The 18,833-nt window shown below is 43.9% G+C and overlaps 1 protein-coding gene across 3 annotated transcripts in view; it reads left to right on the top strand.

Annotated features, from left to right (window-relative positions):
• Positions 1–18,833, top strand: part of cttnbp2 (cortactin binding protein 2) — a 203,115-nt gene that overhangs the window by 133,238 nt on the left and 51,044 nt on the right. For all 3 annotated transcript variants that reach the window (XM_038780086.1, XM_038780088.1, XM_038780087.1), the window contains 4 exons: positions 3,535–3,652; positions 6,688–6,954; positions 12,471–12,566; positions 13,952–14,031. In XM_038780086.1, the coding sequence (XP_038636014.1) occupies positions 3,535–3,652; positions 6,688–6,954; positions 12,471–12,566; positions 13,952–14,031 (561 nt within the window). The remainder of the gene's footprint in view (positions 1–3,534; positions 3,653–6,687; positions 6,955–12,470; positions 12,567–13,951; positions 14,032–18,833) is intronic.

The raw sequence follows: 18,833 nt of genomic DNA, 5'->3' as shown, positions 1-18,833 counted from the left end.
GAGGGCTGTGATGCAAAGGGGTGAATGGTATGTTACAGCTGTACGACACTTTGCTTGGACAGCATGTACCACAGTGGTTAGCACAGTTGCCTGACAGCTCCAGGGTCTCGGGTTCGATTCCCAGCTGGGGTCACTGCCTGTGTGGAGCCTGCACCTTCTCCCATGTCTGCGTGGATTTCCTTCGGGTGCTCCGGTTTCCTCCCACAGTCCAAAGATTGGCCATGATAAAATGCCCTTAGTGTCCAAAACGTTTAGGTGGGGCTACTGGGTTACGGGGATAGGGTGGAGGCGTGGGGTTAAGTCGGGTGCTTCCAAGAGCCGGTGCAGACTCAATGGACCGAATATAAAAAACTATAGATTCTATGATTCTATCTGGAATATTGCACTCCGTATTGGACACCACATCTCGGGAAGAATATATTGACCTTGGAGGGGTACAACTCAGATTCATGAGAGTGACACTGGGGTTCAATTATGCGGACAGATTGCATAGACATTGTAGGATGTTGGGGGATGGTCGGGCTGAGCGGCAGTCAGGAGTCACTGGGTAGTCGGGGTGGGTTGTCAGGTCGGGTTGGAAAGTTGTTCAAGGGTGGTAGTCCGGTCGAGTGTGGGGCAAGGGGGTCTGTGTGAGTATTGGAGGACCAGTTTTGTAGTTACCCTGGAGTTAGACTCGGACTTTTCTGTCTAACATTTCTTGGGTAACTATCCTGTGGAACTTTCGTCGGAGACCTTTGCCAAGCACCATGTGGTGCAGTGGAACTGCCCATCTTAAATTCAAGTGCGGAATCAGTGCTTCGGGACGACCTCGGGGTTCCGATGCACATTTTGGTCCATTCATCTGGCCTCCAGCGATCTGGAGACCAGTAGATCTGAGCCAATGTTACCACTGGTTGAGAGAAGAGGGCAAAGGGGAATAATCGTGAAATTAGGTCCAGTCTGTTCAGAGGTGGCACTTTATACCAAGGGCATTGGAAATCTGCAACATTCTTCCCTAAAGCTTTTGAGGCTTGGTCACTTAAAAGTGTCAAAACTGAGATAGGTAGATTTTTGTTAGACAAGGTTAATGAGGGTTGCAGGACAAAGGTGGGTAGACGAAGTTGGGTTGCAGATTAGGCATTTTCCAATTGAATGGCAGAACTGGCTTGAGGCGCTGAATAGTTTGAACTGTTCCTATAAATTAATCTGCCAAAATGTGTTCTGGTCAAAGTCTTGCGCTTTCTGGCAGCATGTTTAAAAGTACCATTGGTTAGAATTCTTGGTAAAGTACCTGCAAAGGAGAGGGGCCCAGACCAATAAAAATTGAAGCTGAATTAGAGGGCAATATTCTGTTGGTTCTATCCATCAATAATGAAGCAAGAAAATGTTGCCCGTCAGTCGTAACCTGCTGAATCTGGCTTTTATTGGATTAAGAGGTTAATTAGACATGTCATCCAGCTTGCACTGGAAGATTTTTCAGGCTTGTTAATATCCTCCTGCTCAGAAAGTCATGCTCAATTGAGGCTGTGATATTAGGATATAATTAGATATAAAATGTTCCCACAAAGGAACAATGTGGAAGGGATAGCTCGGGAAATACTTCAGTTAAGGTTTTCAATTTTTTAAAACATATAAATTTAAGAGTACTTTTCTTTTCCCAGTTAAGGGGCAATTTAGTATGGCCAATCCACCTAGCCTGCACATCTTTGGGTTGAGGGGGAGACCCAAGCAGACACCGGGAGAATGTGCAAACTCCACACGGACGGTGCTAACCACTGCGCCACCGTGCCGCCCACTAGGTTTTCAACATTTACCTGGCCTGGCCAAATTGAGGGGGGGAAAAAATCTTCCCACCATATTTACAACGGGGATGTAAATGTTTAACGGTCCCGAATGTGGAAGGGGAGGGAAGAATTGGGGATATTTACAAGTGTCTGAGGGAGCAGGGAGGCGAGCGGGTGGTGAAGATCAAGGAGAAATGGGAAGTGGAGTTGGGAGGGGAAATGAATTGGGGAGAATGGAATGGGGCACTGCGAAGGGTAAACGGGACCTCCTCGTGCAAGGATGAGCCTGATACGGTTTCAGGTGGTGCACAGGGTGTATATGACTCGGGCGAGAAAGAGTGGGTTCTTTCAGGGGGTAGCAGATGAGTGTGAGAGGTGTGGGCGGGTGCCAGCAAATCACGCGCACATGTTTTGGGGTTGTGAAAAATTGGGAAGATTCTTGACGGGAGTGTTCCTAGCCAGGAAGTGGAGGAGGAGGTGGACCCGGACCCTTTGGTGGCGATATTCGGGGTTTCAGAGAAGCCGGAGCTCATGGAGAGGAGGAAGGCCGATGTCATGGTCGTCGCCTCTCTGATTGCACGGTGGGGAATTTTGTTAGAGTGGCGGCCGGCATCTCCACCGGGGGTAGCGGCTTGGTTCAGTGACCTGTACGACTTCCTGCGATTAGAGAAGATAAAGTATGAGTTAAGTGGCTCGTCAGAGGGGTTTGAGGAAAGGTGGGGGATGCTTGTGACCATGTTTGAGGGGCTGTTCATCGCGGGGAAGGGGTTGGGGTGAAAAAGGGGTGAAGTCTGTACATACTAATGTACAGGGCTAATGGCAAGATTCTTGGCAGTGTAGATGAACAGAGAGATCTCGGCATCCAGGAACATAAATCCCTGAAAGTTGCCACCCAGGTTAATAGGGCTGTTAAGAAAGCATATGGTGTGCTAGCCTTTATCAGTAGGGGGATTGAGTTTCGGAGCCACGAGGTCATGCTGCAGCTGTACAAAACTCTGGTGCGGCGCACCTGGAGTACTGCGTGCAGTTCTGGTCACCACATTATAGGAAGGATGTGGAAGCTTTGGAAAGGGTTCAGAGGAGATTTACTAGGATGTTGCCTGGTATGGAGGGAAGGTCTTACGAGGAAAGGCTCAGGGACTTGAGGTTGTTTTCGTTAGAGAGGAGAAGGCTGAGAGGTGACTTAATAGAGACATATAAGATAGTCAGAGGGTTAGATAGGGTGGACAGTGAGAGTCTTTTTCCTCGGATGGTGATGACCAATACGAGGGGACATAGCTTTAAATTGAGGGGTGGCACTTTATAGGACAGATGTCAGAGGCAGTTTCTTTACTCAGAGAGTAGTAGGGATGTGGAACGCCCTGCCTGCAACAGTAGTAGACTCGCCAAATTTAAGGGCATTTAAGTGGTCACTGGATAGACATATGGATGAAAATGGAATAGTGTAGGTCAGATAGGCTTCAGATGGTTTCACGGGTCGGCGCAACATTGAGGGCCGAAGGGCCCGTACTGCGCTGTTATGTTCTATGACTGTATAGTTGATTGTAGGGAAGCATGTTCCCTGGGGTGTTTGTTCGCTGTAACCTGTTTTGATACATGTTTGTAATAAAATACATTTTTAAAAAAAAGTAAATGTTTAACGATTGAAGTAAAAAGAGAAAAAGAATCTCTCGTTAAGTCTTTTCCAGTTCTGAAATTGTTAGGTTGTTTATGCCACCTCAGAATGAGCTGCTGTACTACAGATTTGTTTTTCTTTCATTTCCTGCTTTAGAATTGCCTGGAAGTACTCTGCTGTCACAAAGGCTTAGACCCAGATAGAAAAGATAATTGTCAACGGACTGTGCATGATGTGGCCACAGATGACTGCAAACATCTGCTGGAGAATTGGAGTGAGTAAAATGAAATAGCTTGGGAGTTTTAAATATATATCAGCGTATAGCTGTAGTAACCTGGCAGAGGGAAGTCACTTGGGATTCATTTGCCTTTCACTTTAATTGACTGCTTACTTACGTAGGGATTGCTTTGTTGGGTATCATGTCACATTCAGATTTTGTTTTGTAGAGAAGGCATTTAGAGTTCACTCATGAACATAATTTTATTTTGTCTCCAGACTAGAACACTTATGCCGAGTTTGGGGGGGGGGGGAGATCGGGTAATTTGGCTAAATGGCTAGCTTGTAGTGAGAATGGTGCCAATGGCCTAGGCTCGGTTCCAGTACCAGCTGTGGCACTCCATGGCACTTACCTTGTGCCGTGCTTCATGCTGCAGGTGTCCCTCGAGCGATACAGCCGCTTGTCTGTCTGCCTTTCTATCTAACAGAGAAGTACCCATGGCCCCCTCCAGGAATATGGCCAATTACGCAAATTGCCTATTGCTGTGTAAAATGGTCCTTTTGTATTTTAAAAAAAAAAGCAAATGCCGAAAATGACAAGAATTCAAGCTGCAAGCAGCCCTGATCCGCACATTCGAAAGCCCCTAATGTTTTGTGGAGCGCAATGCAGAATGCTGCTGCAGTCATTAAATGGTTAATTTATGACGCTGCCTCAAAGGCGCCCTTAGTCTGTCATCCATGCACTAATTTATTGCTGTTACGTACGTTGTATCCAAATATATTGATGCAGTTTCTGTTATTTTGAAAAGGATGATCCACGCAACCAAAATGATTTCAACACGCTTTGGTAATTAAGCCTCTGTTGCATGCTGTTTAGAACTGTGGAATTGTCTTTTTTTTATTTATGTAGTGATTGTGAAGTGCCTTGTCCTGTTTAACATGTGGTACATACAGCACAGTGTTTCCTAGAGGTCAGCTTAAATTAAGTACTTGTGCAAATAAAGGAAAAATGTATACTGTACCTGATTACTCTTTAAATCACCCTAAAATGACCGTAACATCCAGTTGTTTGATATACGAACCTGTACAATCCAGTGCAGATACCATTGCCACCACACTGCAAGTTTTTTCTCTCTGGGAAACTCTGTTCTTTGGTCTGTGATGAACTTTGCATGCTTTGTAGTAGTTTAAAGTCTTTTAGTTTAAAAAAAATAACATTGACTTGTCCAGTTTTAGGACTTTCAGAATTTAACCTGTGTTAGTGATTTATGAAAATTCTTGACAACTGTAACTACATGCTTGTTCTTTTCATATGAAGTGCCAAGATTTATTGTATTATTGCTTGAAGATAGGTTTTCACTTAGGATTGAGTGGAAACGAGGCTGTGCAGTGTGTTTTGGAAAAAAAAGGTGAATCTCCGTAAACCAAGTAGCACGATTTTATGCCAGTTTGATGTGTTTTCGGCTCCGCTGAACAGTCATGGATTATTCTCTGAAATTGGAACAGGATTTTTTTTTATGCTGAATTCTTGCTGCTGTCACCCCACTCAGCTGATGTACCTCCGGACGCCCATAGTGAGCAGTGTGACGGCACAGCAACACTCTGCTGCTGTCAAGTATAACAGCTGGGGATGTGCAGTTCATTCAGGTCAATGTCTGAATTAATAACAGCTTTATCTACTTACGAGTACAGGAAGGAACCCTTCTCCCTCCCTCTCCTCCTCCTCTCCCCCCCGCACCTCTGACTAATTCACTTAATGTGTGCACACCAAAATGAGTTACACGTTCCCAGTCTGGGTTTTATTTTCGCCCGCATGTACAATCTGGTGGCAGGTCTCGCTCGGAGATGCAATGAAGATGTTTATTTTTGGGCGGTGTGGGCTATGGAAGTACCACCGTCGTGTTTCGAAGGTTCAGCTAGTGGATGTTGTCAGGATTTTGAAGAAGGAACTGAATCTGTCTGCATTAGAACATGCAATGCAGAAGGAGGCCATTCGGCCCTTCGAGTCTGCAACGACCCACTTAAGCCCTCACTTCCACCCTATCCCCAGAACCCAGTAACCCCGCCCAACCTTTTTGGTCACTAAGGGCAATTTATCCTGGCCAATCCACCTAACCTGCACGTCTTTGGACTGTGGGAGGAAACCGGAGCACCCGGAGGAAACCCACACAGACACGGGGAGAACATGCAGACTCCGCACAGACAGTGACCCAGCAGGGAATCGAACCTGGGACCCTGGCGTTGTGAAGCCACAGTGCTATCCACTTGTGCTACCGTGCTGCCTTTGACCTTGGGAAAGCTTGATTCTGACACTAGCTGCCCGGTGGCAAAGGGTTTTATTCTTTAACACAAACATCCCAAATCTTAATGAAGACGTGATAAAACCAAAAAAAACTACTGAAATATTATGCCTGGTGAATTGGAGAATCCACGTGCTTTAGTATGTCAGTAATGTTAACAATGAAAAACCATCCTCTGTTTTATTTTGCCATCAATATTATAAATACCTTGGGGAAGAATCACAGATGTCACCTGAATTGAGAGAGCATTGAACACTCTCAGCCTTTATATCATGGCTCAGTTGAAGGCCACTGGAGATGAGCCACTGCATTTATTAAACTGCACCTCAGGGTAAGATTGCAAGAGCAAAACTCTTTTTGGAACATATAGAATTTACAGTGCAGAAGGAGGCCATTCGGCCCATCGAGTCTGCACCGGCCCTTGGAAACAGCACCTCACCTAATCCCATGCCTCCACCCTATCCTAGTAACCCCACCCAACCTTTTGGACATGAGGGGACGATTTTGCATGGCCAATCCATCTAAACTGCACGTCTTTGGACTGTGGGACCCATGCAGACAGTCACCCGAGGCCGGAATTGAATATTTCAACAAAATTGTTTTCAAACATGCTGGCAGCATAATTTCTGAGGTTTTTTTTTATTTCTGAGCAGAAGATTTTGCTTTTGATTCAAGAATTAAACTTCAGAGTGATTGGAGCAATGGTGTGAAGTCTTTGATTATGTGGGTTTTGCTAGAACTGCATAAAAACAGTTTGATTATCTTTCCTTATTGTGTGCATTTTGTCCTCCAGATGCTCACAAGGTACTGCTGCAGATTTCCATGAAACATAGTGAAACGGTTTGTAGCAGTACAGAACATATTGAAAATAACATTACAATTGGCAGCCTGATCATCCGCAAACTGACTACCTGGGATGACTTATCTAAAGCTGTGACAGTGACGCTTAAGAACCACTTCAAAACTGTCATGAATGGATGGGAATCGTCAGAGGCTTCAACGTTTCTGAATAATGCTGAATACAGCTTTATTTCAAGTGGCATTTCTGCGGTTGAGATAGGTACATATTCAATTGTAGCAGCCGAAGAATGATTGTTGTTTGAATACCCACATGTTTCACAGAAGGATTAAAAGGAGCAGATAGTTGTATAAAGGGGAGGAGGTGGCAGAGTGATATTGTCGCTGGACTAGTAATCGAGATGCAAGGTAATGATCTGGGGACCCAGGATTGAATCACGCCATGACGAATGTCGTAAAAACCCATCTGCTTCACTAATACCCTTTAGTCTGGTCTGTGACTCAAAACCCACAGCAATGTGGTTGATTCTTTAACGCCCTCTGAAATGGCCGAGTTGTATTCAGCCGCTGTAAAAACATGAAAAATTAAATGAAACTGGATGGACCACCCAGCATCAACCCACCCACTGGAAACGACAAAGGCAAATCCAGCTCTGTCGACCCTGCAAAGTTGGGAGAGCTATCTCAATAGACTAGTCAAGCAACAGCCTGATTATAGTCATATTCACAGAATAATGCCTTACAGACAATGTCCCAGACACTACTATCACCATTCCTGGGTATGCCCCGTCTTACTGGCAGGACAGACCCAGCAGGAGTGGGCAGCACAAATGGTATACAGTCGGGAGGGTGTTACCCTGGGAATCCTCAACATCGACTCTGTACTCCATGGGCAAGGAAACCTCTTGCTGGTTATCACATGCTGCGCATAATCAGCTGATGAATCAGTACTTCTCCATGTTGAACACCACTTGGAGGAAGCACCGAGGGTGGAAAGAGTGCAGAATATACTCTGGCTGGGGGGATTGCAATGTCCATCACCAAGAGTGGCTCGGGAGTACCACCACAGAGCCAGGCCCCAAAGGACATAGCTGCTGGTCTGGGACTGCAGCAGGTGATGAGGGAGCCAACAAGAGGGAAAAACATACTTGATCTCATCCTGAACAACCTACCTGCTGCAGATGCATCTGTTCATGAGAGTATCAGTAGAAGTGACCACCGCACAGTTCTTGTGGAGACAAAGACCCGCCTTCACGTTGAGGGTACCCTCCATTGTGTTGAGTGTCACTACCACTGTGCTAAATGGGATAGACTTTGAACAGATCTAACAGCTCAAGATTGGGCATCCATGAGGCGCTGTGGGCCATCAGCAGCAGCAAATTCTATTCAACTCCAATCTGCAACCTCATGGCCTATCATAGTCCCCATTCTATCATTACCACCAAGCTAGGGGATTAACCCTGGTTCAATGAAGAGTGCAGGACAGCATGCCAGGAGCAACACCAGGCATACCTAAAAATGAGATGTAAGCCTGGTGAAGCTACAATGGACTACTTGTGTGTCAAATAGTATAAGCAGCAAGTAAAAGACAGCTAAACGATTCTACGATTAACGCATCGAAACTTTGCAGTCCTGCCACATCCAGCTGTGAAGGATGGTTGGGCCGGTACCCATTGGAGTTTAAAAGAATGAGGGGGTGATCTTATAGAATCATGCAAAATTCTGAAAGGAATGATAGGGTAGATAACGTGAGGATGTTTCCACTTGTAGAATCAGGGAGCCCAATTTAAGTATAAGAGGCCTCCCTTTTAAGATGGAGATGAGGAGAAATTCGTTCCCGTCAAAGGGTCGTTAGTATGTGGAATTTTCTTACCAGAATGGAGGATGAGTCATTGGGTTTATTCAAGGTAGAGTTGGACAGATTTTTGATAGGGCGGTACGATGGCTAGCACTGCTGCCTCACGGAGCTGAAGACCCGGGTTCGATCCCGGCCCCGGGTCACTGTCCGTGCGGAGTTTGCACATTTTCCCCATCTCTTTGTGGGTCTCACCCCCACAACACAAAAATATGTGTGGGGGTAGGTAGGTGAATTGGCCATGCTAAATTGCCTCCTAATTGGAAAACAATAATTGGGGACCCTAAATTTACTTTGTTTTTTAAAAAGGCAGATTTCTGATGGAAAACGGACTCCAGGATTATGGGGAGCAAACCAGCGTGGAGGTGAGGTGTAACCAGATCAGCTGTGATCTTATTGAGTGATAGACCAGCCTCCAAAGGACTGAATGGCCTACTTCTGTTCCCAATTCCTTTGTCTCTAATATTTCCTTGTATGTCTGTGTCAAATTTTGTTTGATAAGTCGCCTTGTGACTTTTTACTACGTTCGAGGCACTACATAAATGCGAGTTGTTCCTGCTTACTTAATAACAGGGAGTTCCAAATTTTGATTAAATTGAAAGCAAAATACTGTAGATGCTGTAAATCTGAAATTTAGTAAAAACAGAAAATGCCGGATAAACTCAGCAGGCCTGGCAGCATCTATGGAGAAAGAAACGCGGTTGACATTTTGAGTCCGTGTGTCTCTTGTACGGAACTCAAAATTTGAGTGATTGAATGAGATCAGTAAAATGAAACTGTGATATTTAGTCATTGTCATTGACACAGTCCTGCCTTCTCCCCATAACCCCTGAGCCTATCTATCTCTGTCTTAAAGGCACTCAGCGACTTGGCCTCCACAGCCTTCTGTGGCAAAGAGTTCCATAGATTCACCACCCTCTGACTGCATAAATTCCTCCTCATCTCTCTTTTAAAGGATTGTCCCTTGAGTCTGAGATTGTCACCTCTGGTTCTAGTTTTTCCTACAAGTGGAAACATCTTCTCCACGTCCACTCTATCCAGGCTCGTGGTATCCTGTAAGTTTCAATAAGTCCCCCCCTCGTCCATCTAAACTCTTAACGGGTACAGATCCAGAGTTCTCAACCGTTCCTCATACGTCAAGGTGTTCATTCCAGGGATTATTCTTGTGAACCTCCTCTGGACCCTTTACAAGGCCAACACATCTTTCCTTAGATACGGGGTCCAAAACTGCTCACATTCCTCCAAATGAGCCTTGTACAGCCTCAGAAGTTCATCCCTTGTCTTGTATTCTAGCCCTCTTGACATGAATGCTAACATTGCATTTGCCTTCCTAACTGCCGACTGAATCTGCATGTTAACCTTAAGAGAATCATGAAGAAGGACTCCCAAGTCCCTCGTGCTTCTGATTTCCTAAGCATTTCCCTATTTAGAAAATAGTCTATGCCTAAATTCTTCCTTCCAAAGTGCATAACCTCGCACTTTTCCACATTGTATTTCATCTGCCACTTCATTGCCCACTCTCCTAGCCTGTCCAAATTCTTCTGCAGTTCCTTTGCTTCCTCAATATTATCTGTCCCTCTGCAGATCTTTGTATCATCTGCAAACTTAGCAACAGTGCCTTCAGTACCTTCTTCCAGATCATTAATGTATATTGTGAAAAATTGTAGTCCCAGCACAGACCCCTGAGGCACACCACTAGTCATCGGCTGCCATCCTGAAAAAGACCCCTCTATCCCCACTCTCTGCCAGTCAGCCAATCCTCTATCCATGCCAGGATCTTACCCTTAACCACCATGGGCTCTTAATTCATTTAATAATCTCCTATGCGGCACCTTGTCAAAGGCCTTCTGGAAATCTAAATAAATCATGTCCACTAGTTTTCCTTTGTCTAACTTCCTTGTTGCCTCCTCAAAGAACTCTTAACAGATTTGTCAGACATGACCTCCCTTTGACAAAGCCGTGCTGACTCGGCCCTATTTTACCATGCACTTCCAAGTGCTTCGCGATCTCTTTAATAATGGATTCTAAAATCTTACAATTGACCGAAGTCAGGCTATCCAGCCTATAATTTCCCGTCTTCTGCCTCCCTCCCTTCTTAAACAGTGGTGTTACATTAGCCACTTTCTGGTCCTCTGGGACCCTTCCTGCCTCCAGTAATTCCTGAAAGATCACCACCAATGCCTCAACAATCTCCTGAGCTATTTATTTTTGAACCATGGGGTGTAGTCCATCCGGTCCCGGTAACTTATCCACCTTCAGACCTTTCAGTTTCCCCAGAAGCTTCTCCTTAGTGATGGCCACTGCACTCACCTCTGCCCCCTGATTCTCCTGGAGCTCTGGCATCCCACTGGTGTCTTCCACCGTGAAGACTGATGCAAAGTAACTATTCAGTATGTCTGCCATTTCTTTGTTTCCTATTATTACTTCTCAAGCCACGTTTTCCAGTTGTCCAAAATCTATTTTTGTGTCTCTCTTACCTTTTTTATATATATGTAGAAAAAAATCATCCTGGTCTGTTTCATGCTTTAATAACTAATATATGACTGCAATTTTCTGCTCCTTTCTAGCGTGCGGTTCTCATTGTGACCCTATACAGTCTAGTAGACAATCGCATTTTTCTCTTTAAACCAAGTATTTTATGATTCCATCTATAACGAGCATTAGTGTGGGTTCCATTCTCTGAAGTAATTGCCCTTCTAGCATGAAAATGTTACTTTGGGAGATCAATGCCAGATGAACCTGTCTGTGAAGTGCTCCCTAATTTATATCATCATTTGCACTGTTCTCCTGTATCTGTAGCAGAGCAGATTCAGCAAACCTACAGCAGTGTGAAGACACGAGGCAGCGTAAAGAACTGTCCTTTTAGTTGCCCTATGAATAAAAGAAAATGGATTGGTGGGTTTGAGCATCAGGCAGCAGGTCTGAAGTTGGCACGTCCATTTTACAACACAAAGTAAACAAAGCTGACACGTTGAAATGCCTCCGCTTATATCATACGTTCATGAAGGCGGGTCATCTGAAGGCGGATCACTTAAATGATTTGTTTGTATTAATGTCATAGATGAGCCATTCCAAGGCAAAAGAGGCCTGGGTGCAGTGGTTTTTGTAGTGTAAGTTTTAAAAAATATTTCCAATTATGGAGCAAATTAGCGTGGCCAATCCACCTACCCTGCTTATCTTTGGGTTGTAGGGGTGACCCCCACGCAGATACTGGGAGAATGTGCAAACTCCTCCACATGGACAATGACCGGGGACCGGGATCGAACCCGGGTCCTCGGTGCCGTGAGGCAGCAGTGCTAACCACTGCGCCACCGTGCCACCTCTCTTTGTAGTGTAAGTTTTTTGCCCATGTATATTGTAAACTTTTAAGAGAAGATGCCAGCATCCTCTGCTTAAAATACGTGAAGAGCACAGTTGTTGCCATGAAAAAAAGTCTTCAAGAAGCGGAACATCAAAGTTAAAAATTTTCTTTTGACTTTGTATTTCTCTCATTATGTATCTTTTGAAGAAGAAAAGTAATTCTTTGTTTTATACTCTGAATTTGTTGCTCACTTTACATCAGTAAGAGCAGTGGCTAACAGCTTGTGGTTGCATTCTAGTTTTAGCTTTGCAATGCTGAGTTAATGTACAAAGCGTGACGTTAGATTTCTCTCAAACAACTTGAGTTTTCCGCAGCCGAGCTGCGCGTATCTCATCCCACCATCTCCATCCTTGCAGCAAACCCGAGACCAGGTTTGCTGTCGGGCTCCTGTGCGCAGTATAGGTTAATCGGCTGGCAATATGGTAGGATGGATCTGATGCATCTTTTTGTTTCTTAATGCTTTGGCGCCATTGCAGATGGGGAACATCGAGGTAGTGAGAAGGTTTGCAAATGAATTGTGGCAACGTGACCCAAATCTTTCCTTTTCTTCCCCCACACACAGGTGATGAAATTTGGAAACCTGGGCAATTTTTGATGTCCTCTCCGTGGTCACTGGTAAACTGGAGCCAAAATAACCGTGTCACAGTATTCTTGAATGGTTAGACTACTTCTGTTGCTATTATACGGTGCAGAATAATTATTGCTATCTAAGCTCTTTACTGTTTTGCCGATAACATTATAGGGTTGAATCATGGACATTATCACATACAACAACTATTCAGCCAATCGTGCCTTCAGCGTGAACAAGCTACTCTAATTTTACATTCATCAATAATCTTGCACTTAAGTGATTGAATATTTCATTTTGATAATTCCTTCTGCCTGTTTTAGAAGGAATGTTGCTGTCAAATTTGTAACTCTTCTGAGTACTCACTCTACATTCCGTTAAGTGCATCTTTGAGTCCATTTGCTTAAATGTTTGCGAATGTTATGCACGTCAGGATGAGGGCTGTCATGTCTTGAATGTGTTGCGGGAGTTAGATTTAGGATAAGGCTCCTACTCTGGACAGCAGATGCTTTGAACAATGGTTCAGATGGTAGACTCATGCTAGTGTGACAGTAGAAAATAGTTTGAGATATTTCAAAGCATTTTCCAGGCATTGAAAAAGATGTGAGGAATTTTAATTTGTTACATTAGCGTGCACCACAGGTTGAAGAATCCATAAAACCATATGGTGCAATTATATATTTAGTTCCACAATTACAGACCGTTTTCAGAGACGTGCAGCGTAAACAAATAGAAGTTGCTTTTAAACTCCCTGATATTAAGGATTTCCTAAAACCAAGCATGGGTTAATCTTTTGTTCTTCGTTGGATATCCCATACAATAACACTATAGGGTTCCTCCTGTACATTTTTTCGATAAGTCAAACTATTTTGAGGTGAAGGGGCAGATCATTTGGTAGTCTGTAAAATATTTACAAATGTATTAATTTCAATTAGCATGATTGATTTGTGCATTATTTCTAATGTGAAGATTTTATGACGGCGAACGTGCAGTGATGTTTGGCTATTGCTAGCAAAGTGCATTTTCTTAATGTTCTTTGTATGGATTTGTTGGGTCCTACAGAATTTTTAAACCTCTATTAAGATCACTGATAGGCACTCGGGTTTCATCAAGATGAGGGTGGCAGTTTTACACATGGTGGCCACCAGTGGGAAAATGGGAAACCTCACCCATCAGCCACACAAATCAGGAGCCCTTGTGTACTCTGCCCGTGATTTTCTGTCCATTTAACTTTGTGGATTGGAAATTGTTGCACAGAGCACCCCCAATTTGTGCTGCGTGCCTGATGGATGAAACTTATCAGGAGTAATGAGCATTGATTAAAATCTTTCCTGTTTTTGACCTGATAACAATTTTATAATTTCCTTTAACTTCATGTACTTGTGACTTTTCCATGGCCTAAAACTGGTTAATTTGTGAATATGCATGGACATTTGGAGATATATTTTTATTGTACTAACACCTCATTTTAACAGGTTTGCAGGAAGGCTCTCTTGACAGCATGGCTTACGCCTCTCTTATCCCTGTCTGTATACTTCAGAACTACCTCAGGCTGGTACGTTGGATTTACTTGTTTGGCCTTCAGTATCACCGTATACTGCTTTTCTTGTATTTGAAATATGCTAAATTTCAACAGTTTGGATTTGGGAAGCATGTATTTTGTCTGGAAAGCTTGGGCAAAATTAATTATCATCTGATAAGTTATGTTTGACTAGAAATGTAAAGTCCAGACCCATGGGAATGTTCCAAAGGTTTGTAATTTTCTAATGTACCAAGTGGCATTTGAAAGATCTACTGGAGATATATTTCAAGTCATGCCGCGACTGTTAAGAGAACACAGAACAATGAAAAGTAGAGCACAGGAACAGGCCCCTTGGCCCTCCAAGCCTGCGCTGACCATGCTGCCCGTCTAAACAACCCTTCCTTCCCTCTCTCGGGATTTGGGTGCCACAGACGATGCCAGTTACATCCCCCAAGATGAGGTGGGGGTGAGGCTGACGCTCTGGGAAGCCGCAGCCACTGCGGTGAAGGCGCTGCGATTGGAATATTCACCGATCCTCAGCGCGTGGAGCAACGTCAATCCCCTCAACTCCCCTTTGCCCCTAACCCCCTCACCCAACGCTTTCTCATTTCATCTTTGCCCCATTACCAAGCTCCTTCCCCACCGCCCTCACCTACTCCATTTGTCCCACTTCTCACCCCCACCTCCATTCCCTCTGTGCCAACATCTTGCTTGGCATCCGTTCAGCTCCAGATGTAAATGGCACTGCCCATTCAGCCGGGTTTCTATGCAAAGTCCCAGTCCCCCACCACCTCCAGTTACTTCACCACCCACATTGCTTGCCACTTAAAAACCTGGAGTATATGATACAGTAAGCAAATTCAGGTCCTGTACTTTCTTTTAATCTCCTTATAACCTGTGTATGATTTCCCACATCAATGTTTCTGCTGCAATCTCTTCAGTAGCTCCTACGTGAACATGCAATTTGACTTCGCAAATATCAGAGAGGGAGTAAATCCTGAAGTATTTGAGAGTAAAATGAATGACAAGACAAGGTTTAGATATGTTGTTTAGGCTAAAGGAAGACAAGGTATGAGATGTATCCTCGGAGATTGAGAGATGAAGGAGGAAATTGCCATGGCTCTCACAATTATAATTCAGGGCTCTGAGTGCAAATGCCTGCTGGCGGACTGAAGAATAACCGACGTATTGCCTGTTTTTAAAAAAGGGAAACACGAGTTAATTTTGGTTATTGCAGGCTGGTTAAGGATGAAATCACCATATACCTAAAGAGTAAGCAGGAGTACCCAAAACGAGAGTTAAAAATGAGCAATCATGCCTGGAAAACCTCAGATCTGGGGCCATATCTGATTGCTGTGTATATCAGATTTGATTGATTGATTTGATTTATTGTCACATGTACCGAAGCACAGCGAAAAGTATTTTAAGCACGGTAGCATAGTGGTTCGCACATTTGCTTCACAGCTTCAGGGTCCCAGGTTCGATTCCCGGCTTGGGTCTGTGCCGAGTCTGCACGTTCTTCCCGTGACTGCGTGGGTTTCCTCTGGGTGTTCCAGTTTCCTCCCACAGTCCAAAGATGTGCAGGTTAGGTGGATTGACTACGCTAAATTGCCCTTAGTGTCCAAAAAAAAAGGTGTATGTGGGGTTACGGGGATAGGGTGGAAGTATGGGCTCAGGCAAGGTGCCCTTTCTAGGGCCCAGTGCAGACTTGTTGGGCCGAATGGCCTCCTGCACTGTAAATTCTACGATTCTATTTTTTCTGCGGCCAAGGGAACGTACACAGTACGTACATAGCAGATTTTTTAAAAAAAGAATAATCGACCGAGTACGTTGACAAATGGTACATCGTCAAACAGTGATTGGTTACAGTGCGGAACAAGGGGCCAAACAAAGCAAATACATGAGCAAGAGCAGCATAGGGCGTCGTGAATAGTGTTCTTAAGGAGAACTAGACTCTCGAGGGAGAGTCTTCCAGGGAGCAAATTAGTCCGAAGGAGAATCGTTGAGGAGTCTAGTAGTTGTGGGGAGGAAGCTGTTCCTATGTCTGGATGTACGAGTCTTCAGACTTCTGTATCTTCTGCCTGATGGAAGGGTCTGGAAGAAGGCAAAGCCTGGGTCGGGGGGGTCTCTGATAATGCTGTCTGCCTTCCTGAGGCAGTGGGAGGTTTAAACCGAATCAATGGGATGGCGGCAAGCTTGTGTGATGCGTTGGGCTGAGTTCACCACACACTCTGCAATTTCTTGCGCTCTTGGTCGAGGTGATGCAGCCGGATAGGGTGCTCTCTATGGCACAGCTGTAGAATTTTGTGAGAATCGATGCAGGCATGCTGAATTTCTTTAGCTTCCGCAGGATACATTTCAGATACATTAACAGATGTCATGTCAATCAGAGGAAAGAATATTGAAATTTAAAGATATAGCAAAGAAAAAGGTGTAGTCTATAAGGACGTTGCAAAGGGTTACTGATAAAATGGGGAATAGGCTTCAAAGCAAAGCCAGCAGTAATTATATTTTGAATTGAAACAGGATGGTACTCTAGAAGCACAGAGGCATTTAGGGGATCAGGTTCACAAACTAAGAAATAAGATTTTGTCTCCAGTACAAAAGTACTCAATTGGCCGTGAAGCACTGCAAATATGAAAGTCACTCGACGAATGCAAGGTCTTCCTTGCTTTAATGCAAAATCTTAAAAACCTTAGTTCAAGAACTGTATTGGGCCTCCTATTCTAGGAAGAATGTAAAACATTTTTAGAGAGGGTGCAATGCAGATTCGCTAAGATGCTGCCGTGTATGAAGCAATAACAATATGGGGAAACTTGACCATAGATTGAATCAAACTATTTCCAGTATACAAAAAGTTCAGTGAGAGGCCATGGTCACGAGGTCGGGTATGAGAGGTTTATCAAAGAGGGATAGCTTATTTGGTATTTTTAAAAAAAATTTAGAGTGCATAATTATTTCCCCCACCCCCCCCCCCTCCCAAAATTAAGGAGCAATTTAGTGTGTCCAATCCGACCACCCTGCACAATCTGCGTAGGCAGCACTGCTAACCACTCCGCCACCGTGCTGCCCCACTTACTTGGTATGATCAGACTGTAGAATTCACTTCCAAAGTTGGTGGCTGTGACAGAAACTGCATTGACTTTCAAGATTAGATTGAATTGTTAGATTAAAAAAAAGCAATGGAACAATTTCACTTCATTAAACTAAATGGGATTCAGCTGAAATTGAAAAAAATCATAAAATGCGATAACAACTAAAGTCATTCTGCCCCCCAAAATATTGAATGTGAAAGACCAAACTTCCAACTTTTGGAAATAATGAGTAGAGTTAATGATTTTGCTCCATGAAATCTCATGATCAGTCTTCCCATTGGCCTTGAGTTACAAAGCCATAATGGCACAGGTAGCCGTTCCACCCATCGAGACCATGCCAGCTCTCTGTGGAGCAATCCAATCTGTCCACTCCAACCCTGTAGCCCACTTAAGCACTGGTTAATGCAACTATGATTGCATTTATCGTTTTTCTCTCTTTCAGCTCCTCTAGCTTTCCACATCCTTTTTTTAAGGTACTCCCTCAAACCTGTTTAGACCAAACCTTTGATCACTATTTAAAATGTTCCTTCTTTAATATTTCCATCTTTGGATCGGCACCCATTTTTTTGGTTGTACCTTCAGTGTTAAATATGTCACAAAAGATTCAGTTTTCTAGTGGAAACATTTCAAAGATTTTTTTCCTGCAGACTGTGGCTTTAGGTTAGTAGAAACTGTAACTTGACCTTGACGATCACCGGGAGTGTTTTGCTACATCAGCTGTATTATTGCGGCCATATAGCAGGCTGCTGATATAGTTCTTGCTGAAACTCGGCTGATACTGACAGTGAAGTTTATATTTTAATTCCCTTTAATAGGCAGATCTATTAAAGAAAGCTCCACTTTGACATTGCTATGCCAAGATTTCTCCTGTGCAGGATCCTCCTTTATATACTAGTTATTCATATGCATTAATGATTTTACTTGATTGATTCTAAGGTTTTTGGATGAATTTCCTGAATTACTCATAATTAGATAATTTACCAAATGACTGATATATTTGTCAGATGTTCAAAAACTGCTTTGACATTCCTGATTTGTTCTGGCACCATACAGTCTCTTGTTCCCCTGTAATTTTGGCCAAATAAAATTGGTTTCTTTTGTGCAATTATTTTGTAGTAGAAGCATAACTTAGAACCATAGAAACCCGACAGTGTAGGAGGAGGCCATTCAGCCTATCGAGTCTGCTCTGAAAGATCACTCTAACCTAGTCTCACTCCCCCACCCTATCCCTGTAACCCAGTAACCCCACCTAACCTTTTGGCCACTCAAAGGGCAATTTAGTATGGCCAATCCATGCATGTCTTTGGACTGTGGAAGGAAGCTGGAGCGACCAGAGGAAACCCACGCAGACACGGGTGGGGAGGGAGAGAAAGTTCAGACTCCGCACAGTCACCCCAAGGTGTGAATCGAACCCTGTTCCCTGGCGCTGAGAAGCAACAGTGTAACCACTGCCATCGTGCCTCCCCAACATCTAAAATGATGACTCTCTTATAGCTCTCCATGATTAATGTATTCATTTTGTGAAGAAGTCCCATTCACGTTAATAATGATTGGTCAGAAGGCATGTTTAATCTCCGGTTTGTAGATGTAATTTGCACTCATCAAGTCACACTCACAGTTTGAATCTTCCTGAACCCCTCTGTTAAATTACAGCCTTAACTACTCAAGTACCCTTTTGTTCTCTGCCATAAAGCTTTTTGCAGGTTGTAAACAAATTGTATTACATATCATTATCTTTCT

This window comes from Scyliorhinus canicula, chromosome 20, assembly GCF_902713615.1.
Source record: "Scyliorhinus canicula chromosome 20, sScyCan1.1, whole genome shotgun sequence".
Lineage (NCBI taxonomy): Eukaryota > Metazoa > Chordata > Chondrichthyes > Carcharhiniformes > Scyliorhinidae > Scyliorhinus > Scyliorhinus canicula.
This window is presented reverse-complemented; position numbering and strand designations above follow the sequence as displayed.